Source organism: Heliangelus exortis, chromosome 3, assembly GCF_036169615.1.
Source record: "Heliangelus exortis chromosome 3, bHelExo1.hap1, whole genome shotgun sequence".
In the NCBI taxonomy this organism is placed as follows: domain Eukaryota; kingdom Metazoa; phylum Chordata; class Aves; order Apodiformes; family Trochilidae; genus Heliangelus; species Heliangelus exortis.
The window spans coordinates 69,598,770-69,618,906 of NC_092424.1; the positions used below are offsets into that span (position 1 = coordinate 69,598,770).

The 20,137-nt window shown below is 38.9% G+C and overlaps 1 protein-coding gene across 1 annotated transcript in view; it reads left to right on the forward strand.

Moving 5' to 3' along the window:
- Positions 1–4,064: 4,064 nt before the first annotated feature.
- AK9 (adenylate kinase 9) overlaps positions 4,065–20,137 on the forward strand; it is a 56,259-nt gene continuing 40,186 nt past the window's right edge. The window contains exons 1-10 of the mRNA XM_071741188.1: positions 4,065–4,338; positions 5,563–5,692; positions 7,193–7,256; positions 8,900–8,952; positions 9,035–9,131; positions 12,227–12,339; positions 15,647–15,838; positions 16,544–16,669; positions 18,183–18,257; positions 19,645–19,743. Of these exons, the coding sequence (XP_071597289.1) occupies positions 5,576–5,692; positions 7,193–7,256; positions 8,900–8,952; positions 9,035–9,131; positions 12,227–12,339; positions 15,647–15,838; positions 16,544–16,669; positions 18,183–18,257; positions 19,645–19,743 (936 nt within the window). The 5' untranslated portion in view covers positions 4,065–4,338; positions 5,563–5,575. The remainder of the gene's footprint in view (positions 4,339–5,562; positions 5,693–7,192; positions 7,257–8,899; positions 8,953–9,034; positions 9,132–12,226; positions 12,340–15,646; positions 15,839–16,543; positions 16,670–18,182; positions 18,258–19,644; positions 19,744–20,137) is intronic.

Consider the following 20,137-nt stretch of genomic DNA (forward strand, 5'->3'; position numbering starts at 1 on the left):
CCCTCCTGGTGAACTTCGGTCACCGTGTTCCTCGTACTCGTCGACTTGGCAGCTTACACCACCCAGAACCAGTCCTTTCTTTTTCTGTGATTACATCTCCTTATTTCCTGCATGCCTCGCTCCCTTGTACAACGCTACAAGTTAATTTTTTTTTTTTTTTTGTCTAGTTAGTGCCATAGCTCAAAGCACATTCTCAAGGTTAATCATACGAAAGGCCTTATGTCTAGCAGAGTGGCTATCCAGTAAAACTCTTTCAGTAAAAGACTATACTGATGTCTAGTAGAGAGGCCTTTCAGATCCTCAAAAGACCTTCCAACACCCAAGAAGGTCTGAGTCTCTTTCTTACCCGTAGGTGCAGACATAGCTGTTATCTAATCCTCCTTATGCATTGGAACATGGCATTGCCCATCTTGCCATTTAATTCCCAGGAACAGCTTCCAACAGGTCAGTTAGCTTTTTCCCATTCTAAAAAAACTTCATCTTCTAAGTTTACAAAACTTCTCTTGTCACAACTCCATTCTCTGCTCTGTTAAGTTATCACCATTCACAGAATCACAAAATTGTTAGAGCTTGGAAGCTACCTCAAAAGATCAAGTCCAACCCATCTGCCAGAGCAAGATCACCCAGTGTTGGTAACACAGGAACATGTCCAGGAGGGGGGTTGAAAAAAATCCAGAGAAGAAGACTCCACAACCTCACAGGGCATCCTGCTCCAGTGTTTTGTCACCACACGATGAAAAAGCTTTTCTTTATGTTTACATGGAACCTTCTATGCTCCAGCTTGCACCCATTACCCCTTATTATTTGACATCACTGAGAAGAGCCTGGCTTCATCTTCCTTACACTCACCCTTGTGAGAATAGGAGAGTCAGATGAGAGGAGAACCAAAATAGGTTAGGTGTGGAGTTGCTGGAAAGCAGTCTGGAGGAAAAGGATCTGGGAATCCTGATAGATAGTAAATTATCCGTGAGCCAGTAGTGTGCCCTTCCTGTCAAGAAGGCCAGTGGAATCCTGGGATGCATAAACAAAGTAGCCAGTTGGTGGAGGGAGGTCCTTCTACCCTTCTACTCTGCCCTGGAGAGGCCACAGCTGGAATACGCTATCCAGTTCTGGGCTCCCCAGTTCAAGAGAGACAGGGAGCTACTGAAGAGAGTCCAGTGGAGAGCAGCAAAGATGGTGGGGAGATGGGAGCGTCGCTCTTAGAAGGAAAGGCTGAAAGAGCTGGGAGTCTTTAGCCTGGAGAAGACAAGACTGAGGGGAGACGTTTATGTCTAGAAGTATCTAAAGGATTGGTGCAAGGAAGATGGAGCCAGACTCTTCTCAGTAGTTCCCAGTGACAGGATGAGGGGCAACAGGCACAAGCTGGAACATAGGAAGTTCCATTTAAATATAAGAAAAAACTTCTTTGAGGGTGACAAGGCACTGGCACAGGCTGCCCAGAGAGGCTGTGGAGTCCCCTTCTCTGGAGATGTTCAAAACCTGCCTGGATGCAGTCCTGTGTAATGTGCTCTGGGTGATCCTGCTTTAGTGGGAGAGTTGGACTATATTATCTCTGGAGGTCCCTTCTGACTGTGATGATTCTGTGAGTTGTCTTCTGCTAATGAAACCATTCCAGAGAGACCAGATTTCACACACACTTAGCTAGAAGATTACAGTAGTTATCTCTACTTCCAACATTTCTGAATGTGCCAGATAACCATCCATATAAATCAGTGCATTTCACAATCCATTAACCATTCTCTACTATTGTCATAGTTTAATGCTGGGCCAGCAATTAACTGAATGACAGGTGCTCTCTATTAATCCCCCTCCCTGATAAAGAAAGGAGAGAAAATAAGGGAGAGAGACATACAGGTTGGAAACCAAACTACACAGATTTAATGAAAGAGTAATGATAAAAAGGAAAAAAAAATAAATATATACAAATATACAGAAAAAAATGATACCACGTTCCTCTCCTCTTTCTCCCAATAACTCTCACATCACCACTTAGGGAAAGTCCAGGCTGGACTCCTGGGATCATCAGCATTCAGGAGCTTGAGGCAGGAACACACAGACTCAGTCTGGCATGGATCAGGACCAAAGGCAGACAAACAGACAGAATCCTCACAGGATGCTGAAGCAAGCCTGAAAAGGTGAAGAAGGGCGAAGGCAAAAGGCCAAATGAAAAAACGAAGGCAGAGGGTGTTTAACCCTCCTGATCGCTCAAATTTATACCGAGTATGATGAGTATGGGATGGGATACTATGTTTGGTCAATTTTGGTCATTTATCTTGTCCACTCTTCCCTAAACAAGGGTTGCAGGTCTGACCTCTTTACTCTTTTTTGCTTTCCACAGCACAAGATGTTCCTCAGAACTGAGCAGTGACCTTGGTTCTGCATCACATTCTCCAACCATAACTATAAACATTGAGCGTTACCAGTCCTAGAAGCAGACACTGTCCGAGAAGCTTGCTGTTAATTTCAGCAAGTACAGCTATTTAGAAGGGATTTAGCTGGAAGTAAAATTACAGGACAGAAAATGAGCTTTATCCTGGCCCAAACCAAGAAAACTGTGAAATCATCTTCAAAATTAAAGTTTCTCCAATTTGACCACAGACTAACTTCAGCATTAAATAAGCAACCCTTGGTTTTCTAATATAAAAACATTCAAATTCTTTATAGAAGAAATGAAATACATAAAAAAAAAAACCAAACAACCCTACACAATTTTCCCCGGGGGAAAAGGCAGAAAAAATCTACAGGTGATTATGCTAGTCACATTGCTTAATAAGCCTGTGCAAGTCACTTCGATATTGTGGAGATGGAGACTGTGAAAGAACCTGATTAGAATCAAATAATATTAATTAAGCCTCATAACTTCCCAAAGGATAGACAAGTGATACAAGTTCATAGAGATGGCACAAATTGACTTGCTCAATGTCACACTGCCCGCAGGGGAATGATAATTTTTTCAGGTGGGCTTCATTTGGGGGATACATAAAAGGTCCATCTTCTTTTAAGTAGCAGAGAGGAAAATATATTTTGGGTGTTATTAGTCATGTTGCTGAAATGTTTTACTGCCCTCTGGTGTGAAAAAATACACCCACAGGAAGTGCCTGAAGAAACAGCTTTGGGACACCATTACTCAGCCAACACATTTCAAATGGCACATGATGATCCACCAACCACTGCGTTTTGTAGCTGTTCAAAGCCACCTTCCCTTATGGAACAAACTTTTTTGAAACGATTGTTTTCTTTCCTCTTGCTCTTGCTCTTGCTTTTCCTTTCCTTTTCTTCCTTTTCCTTTTCCTTTCCTTTTCTTCCTTTTCATTTTCCTCTCCTCTCCTCTCCTCTCCTCTCCTCTCCTCTCCTCTCCTCTCCTCTCCTCTCCTCTCCTCTCCTCTCTTTTTCCCTTTCCTCTTCTCTTCCTTTCCTTTCCTCTTCTTCCCTTTTCCGTTTACCTTTTCTTTTCCTTCCCTTCCCTTTTCTCTGCTCACCTTTCTTTTCCGTTTTTTTTGTTTTGTTTTGTTTTGTTGTTGTTTGCTTGCTTGGGATTTTTTTTTTTATTGGTGTTTTTCTGTTTCTTTTTGGGGGTTTTGAGCCGCTCGCCGGCCGCCGAGGGAAGAGCGGAGCTGAGGGACGCGACAGATCCCATCCCCAACCCTGTCCGGGCAGTGCCGGGACTGCAGGAACCTGGAGGTGCCGGGGCTCCGCCGCGCAGGCGCTGGGCGAGACAGGGAGGCAGCCGCGCGGCTCCCGGCGCAGCGGGCCGGTCCGGTCCGGTCCGGTCCGGTCCGGTCCGGTCCGGTCCGGTCCGGTCCGGTCCGGTCCGGTCCGGTGTGTCACCGGCAACCACTGGCGAGCCCCGTTCTCTGCCGGATCCTCCCGCAGGCTCAGCACCATGAACAGCTCCCGTTCCCCGCCTCCTCCCCGAAGGCCTCCGCCATCAGGAGGCGAGGCCAAGTCCAGGGGGCGGGGCTCTTCGGTTGCCCGGGTAACGCGGCTGCACGAGCGCGGCGGCCGTTGTCCCCCCCCTTGGCACCGTCCCCTCCGTCCTCGCCCTCCGCTCGGTGTAAGTGACCCCCGCACACCCCCTGTCCCCTTCCCAACCCCCTGCCCGCCCCCTCCCACCGCCGGGATCGGCTTCGTGCTGCCGGTCTGGGGCCGGCGGGATGGGCGGGGAGGGGAGCGACAAGGCCCCGGCGGGGTTTTAGTCGGGGGTGTGTGTGGGGAGGTGTCTGGTTCTTATTTCTTTACACTTTATTTCTTTGGTTTGGAGGTGGTGTTTTTTGTAATTAGGGAATTGCCGCGTAATTGTAGGTGTTTGGGAAGGGGAGAAGCTGCTGGGAACGCCAGGTAAAAGTTCAGCCAGGGAGTTCTCGTAAGAGAAGGGGAGGGTTGGCCTGTGCGTGGTGGGGTTTTCCGTAGGGATTCGCTGTCCCTGTCGCTCAGGTCTTGTTCCGAAAGCGACAGAAGGTTCCAGTTTGATGTTTATGAACAGAATTTTTCAGATTTTCATCCCGAAGTAGGATTTTTCAGCTTAAAAATTACCGGTGTGGGTGGGGTGTTGAGACTAAAGTGGCCCTCTAAAGAAAGCAAGGTTTTTGTTCGCCTTCTTCAAACATGCTTCATCAAGCTCCTCACGTTTTTTGAACTCCATTTGTTTGAAAGGCCCACTCAAATTTTGCTCCAGCTTACCTTAATGAGAAACTTTTTTTCTGTTTCACTTTGTTGCATAGCACTGGAATGGGCTGCCCCGGGAAGTGGTGGATTCTCCGTCCCTGGAGATACTTAAAAAGAGACTGGATGTGGCACTCAGTGCCATGGTCTGGTAACTGCAGCAGTAGTGGATCAAGGGTTGGACTTGATGTTCTTTGAGGTCCCTTCCAACCCAGCCAATTCTATGATTCTATGATCTCTCACAGTACTGAAAGAGCTGGGATTTTTGAAGGGATTACAGAACAGATCATGAACCACCATCTATTTCTGCAAAGCCTTAATTGTACCAACCTGTGGACACAACAAGTAGTTCCATTGGCCGTGATGGGGCTCTGCTGTGTCTGAAGCTCACAAGAAAGGTCTTAGCAGGGCCATAATCCATTTCAGGAGCCTGAGATAAGTTGTAACTATGTAGTAGTTGGAACAGGAAGGGAAACACAATGAAACAACTACCTGCTGTTTGAAAAAAAACAACAAAAAACCGAACCAAACCAAACCAACCAACCAAACAAACAAAAAAACCCAAACAAACAAAAAACCTAAACCAACCCCCCAAAAAAACCCAAACCAAAACAAACAAAAAAACCCTGAGCAACAAGCAATTTGAGAGTCAGGAAGTAGTGGCCAACAACCATATAGCTGCATCCGAAGACAGGAGATGGTTCCCACAGCCCCTATTTTTTTCAGAATCAGCTTTTAGGAATGGGTGCACTGTGATTGTTCTCTACTTCTTATAACAGCTTTTGTTACAAAGCAGTTCTCCTTGTATCACGTTAATATTGAGTTCTTTTATAAAGTTTGTGTCATTTTACACACATCTAAGCTATTATATTTTGTAACAAGCTTTACTTTTTCCCCCAGTCTTAGGTAATACATGGCTTCACAAGACAAAAAACAAGCTCAGACCTTTGCAGACATCTTTGATGAAGATGAAGCTGAAAAATCCTTTCTGTTGTCCAAGCCCACTTGCTTTATTATTCTTGGAAAGCCAGTAAGATGTCTGATATGATTTTTTTCTTTGGATAGTCTGCTAACAATTCTAGCTTTCCTTTCAAACATTTATTTAGTGATGCTGCTGAAAAGATCAAAGACCTACTTTTGCTTATCTTTTCCACTTTGCAAATCCTGTAGGGCATGGTAAAGATTCTAATCTCATTTAATGAGGCCAATTTTTGGCCTGAGTTACCAGTCAACTACAGTTAAAAATGAACATAAATATCACATGTTGCTCAAAACATTTCTTTTCACATTAGCAACTGGGTTGTTATGTTATTTCAGTATTCTAACTTTTAAAAAGCTTGACAGATTAAGGATAAATACACATAAAAAACCCATCAGGACTTAATGTACTGACTTAATTTACAGACATGCAAATCTTTACATCTGACCAAACTCAGGAAGGAGACAGGGTGGTGTTCTGAAAGTGGATCAGATGCAAACATCACAGTGAAACTGTATAGGGTGATAGCCAACAAGTGTGTCTTATGGTCAGCATGAGACTTGAAAGAGTTCATTCACCTCAGCAGAAAACTACAGTGGAGTAGAGTGGCTTGCCTAGTTTTAAACAAAAGTCAAATTTTACTTTTAACTTTACATGCAAAAGGTAACTTGGCTGATGTGTAGAGCATGTGTCTTACTTAAGATACTTCTTTGGGGCTAAAAGCATAGTGCCATTAAAGCAAAACCAAGTACATATATTGTTATCATATCTGTAAGACATAAGGTATAAGTAGGCTGGAGTGGTTGCTGATACACTGTTAACTGGGAATGTGATTTATTTGGGGTTTTTTTACTACTTTTTAATCACAAAATGTACTCAGAGCAACCACTCTGTCAAACAAAAAGGTCTTATTGTATGCCCTTGAAAAAAAAATAAAAAGGCATAATTCTACAGGTAGAAGATGCTGAGTTTTGCAAAATCCCATTCCAATAGCTGTATTCCTAGAGGCCTTGTTACTCTTGGTTACATTGGCTCCTCTGGATTCATAAAAGTGATAAAATAAACGTTTTGTCAGTATCTAAACCAGATTTGTGGACCAACATGGGCACGGTTTAAGTATTAATTGTTTTAATCTAAGAATACTCTCTCCTATGAATCATACTCAGAAACAGCTGAATAGGTTTGCATCACAATTCACTTTGATACTGAAGATAATAAATTTCAATCCTAAAGAGTTTCTCATAGGAATTTATGGGCAAATCATAGCTGAGTTTTAGATAGAGTTACTCAGAAACAGAGGCAGTGTAATTCCTTTGGAAATAATTAACTGCAAAGGACAATAACAGTGTATCAGTCAGCAGTAGCATAAAACAGAGGAGGGTATTAATGGGTGTTTATGTTTGCCCGGTGCACAGCTCAAAGGCTGCTGGTAGCTTTTTATTGTTCTTCTCACATAGAAATATTTTTTATTGTGTAGTGGGTTTGGGGTTGTGGTTTTTTTTTTTTTTCTTCTGCCTGTTCTCCCTTTAAATGTGTATTTTTAATTTCAAGGGTTCTGGAAAGAAAACATTAGCTAGAAAGCTAGCACAAGCATGGAAATGCATTCTCATAGAAGGTAAGCATATCCTATATTTGGAACATTGCTTTGGCTTCATAATACTTTTTGGTTTACACTATCCTTGCTATTCTTTAAAATTACATGTTTATGACTGCAGTTAAGACTACTGATAATGACCAAGCAACCATTTGGCCAGAAAAGTAATTGCTGAAACATGGCCTTTTAGTTATAAAGTGGCTTAGATAGTAACTTTTTTTTTTTTTTTTCTCTCCTTCAAAAGAGGGTAAATGTAACACATAATAATACAACTATTCCCAGTGCTCTATGGTGATTCATGGGACAATTGTTCATATGCAGGCAACTCATTCAGTTCTGGAGAGGATAGAGATTTTTCCATTATAGACCATCAAAAAACAGGAGGGTCATTCCCTTCTGATTGTGCAGTGCCTAATATAAGGGGGGATATATTCCAGGAAATATGGGATATATTACCAGTATAAGCTACAGTGGAAGGAAAGGCAGCTGCCAAGTTTCTAAAACAAAAAGATCTGATGGTTTATTTCAGAAGATGTAGTTAATTTCTCCCACCATGCATTTACTAGAATACAAGTTACAATTTCATTTTCTAAAGCTATCCAGCTCCTTTTCTGGCAGTTCCTCTCATCAAAGACTTTTGAAGATCTGTAGAGTAAAATCTGTTTCTTACAACATCATCTTATTTTCTATCAGTTCACCACTAGATTTTTTTTTTTTCATTTCCATGTATCACAACAAAAATGCAGTGTCTTTGGCAGGTTTATATCTGTCTTATGCTATGTTTTTTTATTTTAAAAATCATAGAATATCACTTTCAAAGGGACATAAAGGATGATCTGGTACTGGCTTTCTAATGATATGTCTCAGCACCCCACCAAGCTGGGAATTAAAACTTTCCAGTGTTGGGGAATCCACCACTTTCCCTGGGAGACAATTCCAATGTCTGACTGTTCTCATGGTGAAAAATTTTCCTCTTGTGTTTAATCAAAGTCACTGCAGGAGCAACTTGTGTAAATAATCAAAGTTAGAGAATTACTAAATAGGAAAGGTGTTCACGGTCTTTTTAATTTGACAAAATACTTTCTATCCATTTATCAAATCAGTAGTCAATACTCATAAATAAAACAGGGCTGGTGTATGCATAAAGTGCTGATTTTCAGTTGCCTGTGTTTGCTGCTTGTTAATATATTCCCTGTCTCAGTTTTGGCCTATTGTAATTAATGCTCTCCCAAACATCCCCATTCACAGTGTGAAGGACAGTATGTCTGACAGTCACTGCAGCCACTGTGTTCTGGGGAGAAAAGTTTTAGCTGTACAGGGAAGCTTGAATACTCATCTCTGAATTATGCAGAAGTATGATAAATTTGTCTAAATTAGTTGTTAAAATAATTCTGCAAGGCTGCCATTTTGCATTTGTCTGTAGTATATACAGGGCAAAGCTGTAGGGAAAAATATCTACCTAGACACTGCCAGAAGGTGCAAAGCTCTGAATGGACAGATTCTGATGATGGCCCTAAACATAATGGTTCTTCATGCAAAAACAATCTGGCTGCTTGGAGCACACATACTATGTGTGAATGTATGTATCTCTGTATGCATATGTATGTACATAAAATATTCCTTATTAATTATTTTAATTTATTCTATATGATGTGCTTTCACAGCTTCAGAAGTAATTCAGAACAATATTAATGAAGAAACAGAATATGGGCATAAGGTAATGGTCTAAACCTCTAGTAAGTTTTGCTTCATTCTTGACAAATACATATATAAGATTTATGTTTTGCATTTTACTTTAGTGTCAAGAGCTGCTTCTTAAAGGTCAAAATATTTCTGAAGAACTGGTTATGGAAATGATTCTGAAAAAGATTGAGTCACCAGAAGTTGATCATTTTGGTAAGTACACTTATAGCCTAAACTTCTTAGAATGAGCTAACTATAAATTTTGACGTGCTTTGTATCCACTACTGTTTGGTTTAGACAGTAACCTCTCTTCCTGTGCTCTTCAGGTTGTGGAATATCCATAAACTGTGAATGTATTTAAGGATTGATTTACCAATACAAGGAACACAAAGTGTCATACCTGTCCTTTGTGTTGTTAATTTTGAAAGAATGAATTTGCTCAAACTTTGAGTGTTGCTATGACTCTCTTTTGACAATAGTATCTGGTTAGAAAACTTTAGGATTTAAAAAACACTTTTTTTTTTTTGTTTGAGTGCTTCTATAGCAATGCAAAAACACCAGCAAAAAACCCTCACCAGTTGATAAAAGTTTGGCTCCTTTAGCCAAGCCATTTTCTGTATTACAGACACAAAGAATAGAATAACCTAGATCCCCTCTATTTTTCCTGCCATCTAGAACTCTTCCCCAAAACCAATTTTTGTTAAGCATTTTCTTATACAGAAGTTGTAATAACTTTCTGTTTAGCAACTATTATCTTGATATAATCCTTGGAAAGCTTAAGTATACTTCCAGAAGGAACTGCTCAGCCAATTCACTATTAATTATTCATTAAGGATATTAGAAACAGTGTTTTATGAGAGGCTGTTTTTGGTTTGGTTTGGTTTTAACATTGTATAATACAATGTAAACCAGTTTCTAAACAGTATACACAATAAGGAATACTTTTCAATTATGTTTAAATTCAGTTGTATTATTTCAACTTAAATAAGAAATGCATATTATGCTGGAGACAAATGTGTCAGAGATATTCAGAAGTGCTAAAGCAAATGGTAATACATCAAATTCTAAGTCACTAAAAATGGAATTTTGGGAGTTTTTTGCTTCTGAAGGAGGTCAGATATGAAGTTTCTAAGCTGTTTGGTGAAATAAAATGTTTTAAACAACATGGGCAACTGGAAAATAAACATATTTTAAGGTGTTGTAGGTAAAAAAATACAGAATTATAATCTCTATTGTAGCTGATATGCTTGCTTTTTTAAAAAATAGAACAAGAAAACAATCAGAAATTCATATCATGTTAACCTAAATAATATTTGCAAAGGAAAAATCCCTGTCATTGTCACAGGGTTAGACTGCTCAACTAGCATGATTTAAATCCAGTCAGAACCGAAGCTGTTTATTGATTTATTAATGTCAAGTACTTAACTGGCAATCAGTGAACTGGCTGTCAGTGAAGAAGTTCAGTATCAGCCACACAACAGACAAACCACAATGCTATGCACTTGCCAAATAAACCACTAAAAATTTCTACACACCCTCCTGAAACTAATTTCAAAGAGTATATTTGCATTGGTATGCATGTAAACCCTCTCTCAGAGGTGAGTGGAAGTTTTAAGCACACATTCCCCTTTCTGATGATGCACATTCACTTATTTTAGCATGCTTTCTGAATTGTGGGTGCTCCTGCTTTGCCTGGGTGTACCATTTCTTACAGTCTCCCAATCTGCAAACCAGTGAGAAAGCTCATGTACAGGACACTCAAGGTGTGGGTCAACATGTGTTTAACCCTTTTTGTCAGTCCAGCAGTTGAAATGCAGGTTACTCACAGCCATACTCCACAGCATACTCTGTCAGGCCTCAGACAGAAACTTGTAGTGCTGGCACATCAAATGTGGTTAGAGTGCTGCTCTTTTATGTTGTTCTCACTCTAAGGTCTCTTCCCCCAATCACAAATTTTAATGCTTCTTTTCAAGATGGTCGCTTCTCTCCTCACAAATTTCTTGGTAACTCCCTGGTTAATATTTGAACTGGTTGATGGTTGCCTTTGGTGAGTTCATCATTGTTAGTGTCTCCACAACATTGTAGGTTTGGAGGAAAACACCCTATCAGAGAACAAAAAATTTGGGATTCTTTTCCCATGTTACACTCCCATTCCTCTTATATCAGCTGCTGTTATCTGGAATGTGCTGATAAGCAGAGGCTGTGCCAACTCCCCACATGTCACTACCAGTTAGAATTCTCTGAATGTATCAACATCTTAGAATCCAGGATTTTCATTTCCTAGATGAATGACTATACATTATGCTCTCTTACTTACACTCTGGTATAAATTTTGCACTTATGGACAGTAGTTCCCTGGAGAAGAAGTCTTCAGTCCTAATACTTCTTGCCAATGTGTATGTTTTTGTGCTGCATAGACTTGCATTCAAATGTTATATATCATTCTAGGCATTTGGAGCACACATAATTTCTCTAAGGGAATATTCTCATTATTAGGCTAAAAAAAAATCTATATGATTCTTCTTTATTCTCTCATTCTGGCCTGATGAATGTTGCTTTCCTTGCTATACACTAGTTCTTAGTGCACTGCACAGAGCCATTAGTAGTTACAGCACTCTCCTAGAGCTTGAAACCACGAGCTCATCTATGAGGCTGAGCACTCTGATACTGGGAAAGGGTATTATTAATTCCATGCTTGTCATATGTAGTCAGTGTCTGTTTGCCAGAGTGATTTGGGAATCCTGAGTGAATGACTGCTTACCAGGTTAGGTGCCTCCATATCCATACTGTGTGCATAGTGCCTCCTTCTGAGAGCATTTAACATTCCCAGAAAGGAGCTTGGGCTCCATTTACTGTCCATAAAAGCAGAGACCTTTAAAGGCTGTTTAAAAGGCCTAGATTCCTACCTTAAATGCTTTGTATCATACAGTAGCTACTTTTTGCAATGCCTTTTACAAAGTCTGTTAGTGGAAAAAATAGTTACTAAAAGCTTGTTACCTTTTAGGTGCTACAATGCCTGAGATAGGCACGTGAAGCAGGTGGTCTGACTATGGTGTTTGGTGTCTATGTATTTCCTTTACTTACCTGAGTTAACAAACTCTGAGAGTCCTTCTTTAAGCTGAAAACACACTTTGTTGTCTGTGTTTCATCTGAAGTAGGTGTAGGTACACAATTTTAAAAATATTGTTACGTCATGTATGCGGCTTAAAATTGTGCCACTAAATAGATAAATTGTTTAAAGGAGTATAACTAGTCCTATATTTGGCATAGCCTTCTAAAAAAAGTATTTATTAAAATGTATTTCACAGGTTATATTCTCAGTGGATTTCCTTCTCTCTCAGAGGAATGCATGACTGTTTATCAGCAAATAGAGAAAATAAAAAATCTAAAATTCAAGCCGGATTTCCTGATTAATATTAAGGTAGTGTCATCTTCAGTAACTTGCTAGACATTTTCCTAATTATTAGTAGACTCATGTGCATTTGAGTACATTATTTATTGGGGAATAACAGATTGTTATACTTCATATTGGAGTGGAATTATACTAGTATAATTATATAGCTCCAGTATAAGCATTGTAAAATCATGTACATTTCTTAGAACCTCAGTGGCAGTTACAGTCTTTGTACGTATGCCAATTAGAATATACAGGGTTTCAGGGAAAAAAACCTTTTAATAATTAATAACTATTATTATGGGGTTTTGCATACATGTACATTTGCCATGCACATATTTTAGGAAGAAATTGCCAAGGTAACTTCGTCAGATTTAAGTCTGCGTTTAATTACATACCTTTGAGACAATGCATACTTTGTTTGACAATGCATAATGAAAATTTATGAATGCCTCCTTCAAGCCTTTTTTTTTCTGTGCTTATGGAAATATTTTAAAACATCAGAGAAACATATTTTTGTGCTGCTTTTTCAGGCAGCTTTAAATTTTTTCAGCTACAGAAAATTGATCTTTTAAAAATAACAGATAGTGAGAAATTACAGTTCTTGAGAATGTATGTTATATAGTTTCGTATGCAACAGTACAAAGAGAACAGTGATACTAATTAGAAGGAAGCCAGAATTCCTCACTCACTTCCTCCAGGAAGCAGGCAGGGACTGAATGATCATTAAATATCTTTCCCCAAAAGTCAAATTAATAATTTTGCCTTTGATTTCATTGTGTTCAAGCTATTTTCACAGATATGTCAGAATTATAACCATTTTCATTACATCAAAAAGAAAGAAAGATGGAAGATGTTCGATAACTCTGGGAATAACAAAATACTGTTATTAGCAGACCAATTTAGAGATACTTGTCTCTCCAAGAAAAAGGACCAAAAAGGATCAAAGAATGTACCTTCAAAAAAAACCTATCTGATCAAATGTCTCCTTTCCTATTTCAGAATGTGCTGTCACATAGCAGTCATATCAGCAGTATGAGGCACAACAGAAATACAGAAACTTCCTGAAGTATTTTAGTACTTTAAGGGGTGCCTCTGGAAATCAATGTAATGTGCCTACTGCTAGCAATGTTACCTCCAAATGAGTGCAGTGTGTGTACTGCTTACAGTGCAACATGAAAAAATTTATTTTGTCAAAATCGATTATCTTTTTTTGTAACAGTTTTACATTCATAATAAAATATTTTCCCATTATCTTAGCTTTTTCATATATGTTTGAAGGGTAGGTGCTATAGATTTAGAAAGGAATTATTACTATTTATTGCTTATTGCGCCTTCCCCCTATTTCCTAGTAGAATTTTAAGATACCCATCTTAATACCTGTTGAAGATCTCAGCATTCCAAGTTTGTATCACTGAGGGTACAATTTAGTACAGGTCAGGTGTAAGTTTTATTAACTATGATCATAGTGAGTGAACATTCAGACAGCATCTCCCATTCTGCTCCCCTCTTCTGTGCTGAGTGATTACAGAGATCCAACCAGCTTTTTGTTTCTCCAAACTGCTGAGCTTCTTGAGCATCTGAGGTAATGGCACTATTCTTTTGGTTAATGGGAGAATTCTGTGAGGTCAGAGGCAACTAGTAAAATTGACTTAATCTTAAAATTAAGATCTTAAAATCTTAATCTTCAAACTGAGTCCAATAAAGACTCCCAAGATCATTGAGTCAGTCATCATCATCAGTAAACATAACACTGCCAAATCCATCACTGAACCATTTACCTAAGTGCTGCATCTACATGTCTTTTAAAAACCTCCAGGTATTATGACTTCACCACTTCCCTGGGCAGCCTGTTCCAGTGCCTGACAACCCTTTCAGTGAAGACATTTTTTCCTAATATCCAATCTAAACCTCCCCTAGAGCTATAAGGTGTCCCCTTGGCCTCCTTTTCCACAGAGTAAACAAAGCCACTTCCCTCTGTTTCTCCTCCTAAGCCTTGTGCTCTATACCCTTCATCAACTTTAATCCTCTTCTTTGGACTTGCTCCAGGATCTCAGTGACCTTGTGGTGAAGGGCCCAAAATTGAACACATTATTCAAAGTGTGGCCTCACCAGTGCCATGTGAGGGGAGACAATCCCTTCCCTGGTCCTGTTGGCCACACTATTTCTGATACAAGCCAGGATGCACCCTTGGCCACCTGGGCACGCTGCTGGCTCATGGTCAGCCAGCTGTCCACCAACATGCCCAGGTTCTTTTCTTCCAGGCAGCTTTTCCAGCCACTCTTCCCCAAGTCTGTAGCATTGCATGGGATTGTTGTGACCCAAGTGCAGGACCCAGCATGTTGAACCTCATATGGTTGGCTTTATCTGTCTAGGTCCCTATGCACAGCCTGCCTACCCTCAAGCAGATCAACACTCTTGCCCAACCTGGTGTCACATGAAAACTTACTGAGGGGGCACTTGATCCCTTCATCCACAACATTAATAAAGTTAAAGAAAACCAGACCCAACACTAAGCCCTGGGAAACACCACTTGTCACAGGCCACCAGCTGGGTGTAGCTCCATTCACCACAACCCTTTGGGCCCAGCCACCCCATTGTTCACTCAGCAAAGCATACACCCATCCAAGCCATGAGCAGCCAGATTCTCCAGGAGAATGCTGTGGGAAGCACTGTCAAAGGCTTTACTAAAATGTAGGTGGACAATTACCTACAGCCTTTCTCCTATCCTCTGGGTGGGTCACCTTCTCATAGAAAGAGGTCAGGTTAGTCAGGCAGGACCCACCTTTCATTAAACCTTGCTGACAGGTCCTCATCACCTTCTTGTCCTGCACATGCTGCATGAGAGCACTCAAGATGATTTTCTCCATAAACTTCCACAGCACTTAAGTCAGGCTGACAGGCCCGTAGTTCCCCAGATCCTCCTTCTGCATCATTGTAGATGAGCATCTCATTTGTTAAGCTCCAGTCAACTGGGACCTTTTTCTCACTTTTGCATTAATAGCAAGAGCAATCACAAGCTTGTCTGCAAAATACTTTTACCCATAAACTATACCTATACTTGTTATAGTACAAGGTAGAATATACTCAAGTACAGGCTGTGCTCCTGATATGGAATATAAAATGCTGATGGGGAAAAACTATGCAAGTGTTTAAGTTTTTTCTTCAACATCATCTGCTTTTTAAAGTCTTCTGCTTGCCCAGAATGGTACTGGAGAAGAAAGATATGAATTCAAACATTGGCTGAACCAACTCCTACCACAGCATTCTGCAGTTTCAGGAAAATACAGCAGCATAATGAACACATTATTTCCTCTTAATTATTCCTTGCCAGTGTCCAGACTTTGACTTATGCCAAAGAATATCGGGACAAAGGCAACACCCTGGTTCAGGGCAGATATACCAAAGGGACCAGTGGGATCCTAACATTATTAAAAAGCACAAAGAAGAGAAAGAGAAAGAGCAAGAGCAGAATGAAGAGGACCAGGAAGAAGAAGAAGAAGAAGATGAAGAGCAGGAAGAAGAGGTAAATGTTTCTAATTTCTGGCAGTGCAAAGTATTCTAATATACTCTAGAAAAAGCAGAACCAGTTCCGATATACTATATGAGCATACTACATTATTAATTAATTTTTATGAAGTCTTATCTTAATTCAGTTTCTGTTTTTCTTTAAGAGTTGGGGGATGATACTTCATAATACTTAGTAGGTTTAATGGATAGCAGATGGTGATTATTGCATAACTGAACCTTAATTCAGTCTCTAACCCAAATATCACTGAACTTTTCCCTGTCCTAGGTTAAAAGGGTGTATCAGGAGGATGGTGACTCTATACTATTTCTTGGTCTAAGCAAATACAAGAGTTTTTAATTTTTATTGATTGTGGCAAGTTTTACTAGTATTTGTGGGATACTATCTTGTTTTCTGGTTTTGGTGTTAGACTACTACAAATGGATTTTCTTTTTTCTCATGAAGGTATTAATTTTGAATTCAGGTGAAATTGTTCTAATTTAAAATGAATGCTAGAGACTTATCAATGTAGGTTCTAGGCCCATTCCTCTCAGTTTGCAGAAACCACACTTCATCAAGATAAAATCAGATTTAGCAATCATTTGGCTAATAATACTCATAGCAATACTCTGGAAAGATACTTCACTTACCTTTGAGTACAGACAAAGCATAATTTAGTACATTATTTCTGTATCTTGAAATATCTGACTTTTCATTCTGCAGAGTGCCAAAGACCCACTTATGACGCCGGAACTGTTGCATCAATTAGTGCAGAGGCCTGAAGATACTCTTGACAATGCAGAGGAAAGAGTTAGAACATACAAAGACATACTGCTTCGTCCTTTAGAAGTAAGAAAAAGCAAAATAATATGATTGTGCGTAACAAAAGACTTTAAAAAAACCATCTTGCCTTTTTTTTCTTCCTCTTTTTTTTTTTTTTTTTTTTTTTTTGAGATATGTTGCATGGAGGTGAGCACAAGGCATATCCCCTGGTTCTGAAATTCGTACTGAAATCAATGATAAAAAGTTGTCATCTGTAGATGTTTCTTCTACTCTGCAGTCAAGATAAAATAATCCATTTAGAGTTTTAAAAATTAAACCATGCCTTCCATCACCATTCCTTTACCTAGGAAGGGAATAATTTGTAGAGCTGAATGTATCATCACCATTACCAGACTCCATTCTTGCATGCAATCCTATAAGAAATCTGCTCTTTGCATCTATTGCCTTCCACTCCAATAAATTCCCTTCCTCAGCTGCTTCACTGCCTACAGATTTATACACCCAGAAATTAGCTCATCAGTTTCCTCTATTACCTATTTAATTTTTTGCAGCTGTGACATTGTCACAACTTGAGGCCATTTCCTCTCATACTATCACTTATAACTTGAGAGGAGAGACCAACATCCACCTCGCTACAACTTCCTTTCAGGTAGCTGTAGAGGGCAACCACGTCTCTCCTCAGCCTTCTTTTCTCCAGGCTAAACAAGTCTAGTTCCTCAGGTGACCCTCATAAGACTTGTTCTCCAGGCCCTTCACCAGCTTTGTTGCCCTTCTCTGGACTTGCTCCAGCACCATGATGTTCTTGTAGTGGGAGGCCACTGAACACAGCAGTCAAGGTGCAGCCTCACCGGTGCCAAGTACAGGCAGTCATTAATTGTTATCTATTTCTACCAAATACTGGACAAATAATTTAAGTTACAATACAGAAGACTTGGGCTTGATGCAAAGAAATGAATTCTGACCATAAGTGTAGTGAAGGACTGGAACAGATTACCAGGGAAGCTGCAAAGTTACCTTCACTAGGCTTTTCCATTTGTGGGGTTAGACCAACATCTGTCAGGAATGGAGTGTTTCCAGTCCTCAGATGGAGACATTAACAATGGGTACAGGGTGTCTATTGTAGTCTAATATCTTAATTGTGAATGGGAAACAGAAAATTAGAAAAATCAAATGTTTTGTTCGAATTTTACAGAAATTTAAGGTCATGACCAAATTTAAAACATTAGTCTCATTGCTGGTATTTCCAAGAAATCTGTTAATTGACATTGTCACAATTTTTCAGCAGAGAATTAAGGTAGTTAGACAATTAGAATTTGAACTCATACCCAAAACATTACTGCATCTTGATTCTTTGTGTCTCTCTTGCATCTGAGGTAGGATATCTAATCTGTTTTCTAAACCCACTATAACTCCAATTTTTTAGTTTTGGAAGATTTTATAAGTCATCAGTACCATGAATCTTGGTTGTGATGAAGTCCACAGGACTCCAGTTTTTGATATGACCAGGAAGAGAATGAATTGAATGCCATTATCTAGTTAACTATACTCAATTAACAAGTATGTCTTTGTTCTTAAACAGGACTGGATGGCTGAACAAGATAGCCAATATCTTATTGAACTGGATGGAAATCAGCAACCAGATGGTCTCTTTGCAGTAAGCTAGCTATGCACCAACTTAATTAACCTCCATTAGAGAATAATTTATCAGCTCTGTGCATTGTTTTCTTTATGAAGTTGTTGGCAAACTTTTAAGTTATCTGTATAATTAATGTAATTACTATTAGAAAACATGACCTGGACCTTTGAGGTGCTTGCTTTTGTTGCTCTATTAAAACAATTTTAAGATTCACTACACTGCACCTAGGTGTACTTAGATGTTACAAGAGAATATTTTCAGGCAAACTATAAACTCTTTTGTACTATATCCTTCTGGTTTTACTGCTTTGTTTTGTGTATTAGTGTAAACTATCATTAATATGAGAAATTGAACATTTTCAGTAGGACTTATATGAAAATTGGCTTTTTTGGAGCTGATGTCTAAAATAATGACTGAATTTTATTGAACTGTGGTATTTTTTATAGTGTAATAGAAGGCATTTCTTTCTTTTCCATTTGACAATTTGCTGAGTGCCTGTGTTTCTATTTTTAGCTTATAATATAGCAACTCATTCTCCCTTTTAAAATGCTACAGTGATAAAATTTGAAGAGAAATAAACTGCTCCTGCAGTTTCATCTCTGGTTTTTGAAACAAATTCAATCAGTTATTATTCTGTAAGCATTATTTCAATTTATGCTTAAATTTACTACCAAGAGGAGTCCTATGGCGAAAAAATAACCACTAATTTTGCAGAAGTGGAACATAAAATTTCCTCATTTATTATTTTTATTTATTATTTTTGTGGACATTACAATAGAAGACTTATGGTACAGACAATCAAGTTCTGTAGTGATTCAAACCATTTTACCTTCAAGTAAGGCAAAGATCTATTATGAAATTAATCCAAACATGGCAAAATTTGCTTTGTCATTTAAAGAACATTTGCATGCATGCAAGATTAGACTAAAAAAAATATTTAAATTAAATTTAATACAATCTGACTCTCATTGGCAGACATCTAGCTTAAGTATCTTTTAAAATAAATTACCCAAATCTGTATTACTTTCAAGTGTGCATAATCTCATCTCCAAAAGAGATTTTCCTCCTTTTCAGCTTCATCTTATCTGGATACTTCCACTGCTTTGTGGCAAAGAATCCTTCACAGCCTACTCTTTTAGAAGGCTCACAGCATTTAGATTTAGAAGGATTTTAGAAGGATTCACAGCATAATTAGGAGATGCAGAGGCTGTGATTCAGCATTTTGTACTGCATTTGTCTTCCAAGTCTCTCGTTAAAACTCAGCTCCAAGCTAGAAATTGGTCCTTGGTTTGTATGTAGCAGTTACATAAATAGTAAGTTACAATTTAAAAAATACTTTGGGAATCCTTCTGGTTGAAAAAAGCAGTTCTGATTGCTACTAAGTCAATAGTTATTTTCTCTTCAGTCACTGGTAGCTCAGCTTCAATCTCTGGGTATTCCAAATGGAGCTCCTATAACTAGACTTCACAGTGAGGAAGAAGAAACACTGGAGGGACTGAAAAATGTAAGTGGGCTTTTCTAAAACGTGATTAACTCTAATAATTATTATTTTTTATTTTCTGCTATAAGCGTCTGACATTTTTTTTTTCACAACAAATTTGTTTTACCATGCAATAAGGGCATTTTTTTAGCCTTGATCTAACAGAAATGTGAATTTAAGATTATTCAGGGACTGAAACCCATTAGAAATACTATGAAAAGAGAAAATCTTGTCATTAAAAAAGTTAGGTGATTATAATATAATTTTGAATAAAACATTTATTTTAGTAATAGAGGAAGAAAGAATTCCTTTCCATGAAAATAAAGAAACTTCAGCTAAAGGACAGCAATCTCAGCAGTGGACTCTTAGCACAGTTTTTACTCTTTTCTTGAATTAGAAATATCATGCTAATACATAT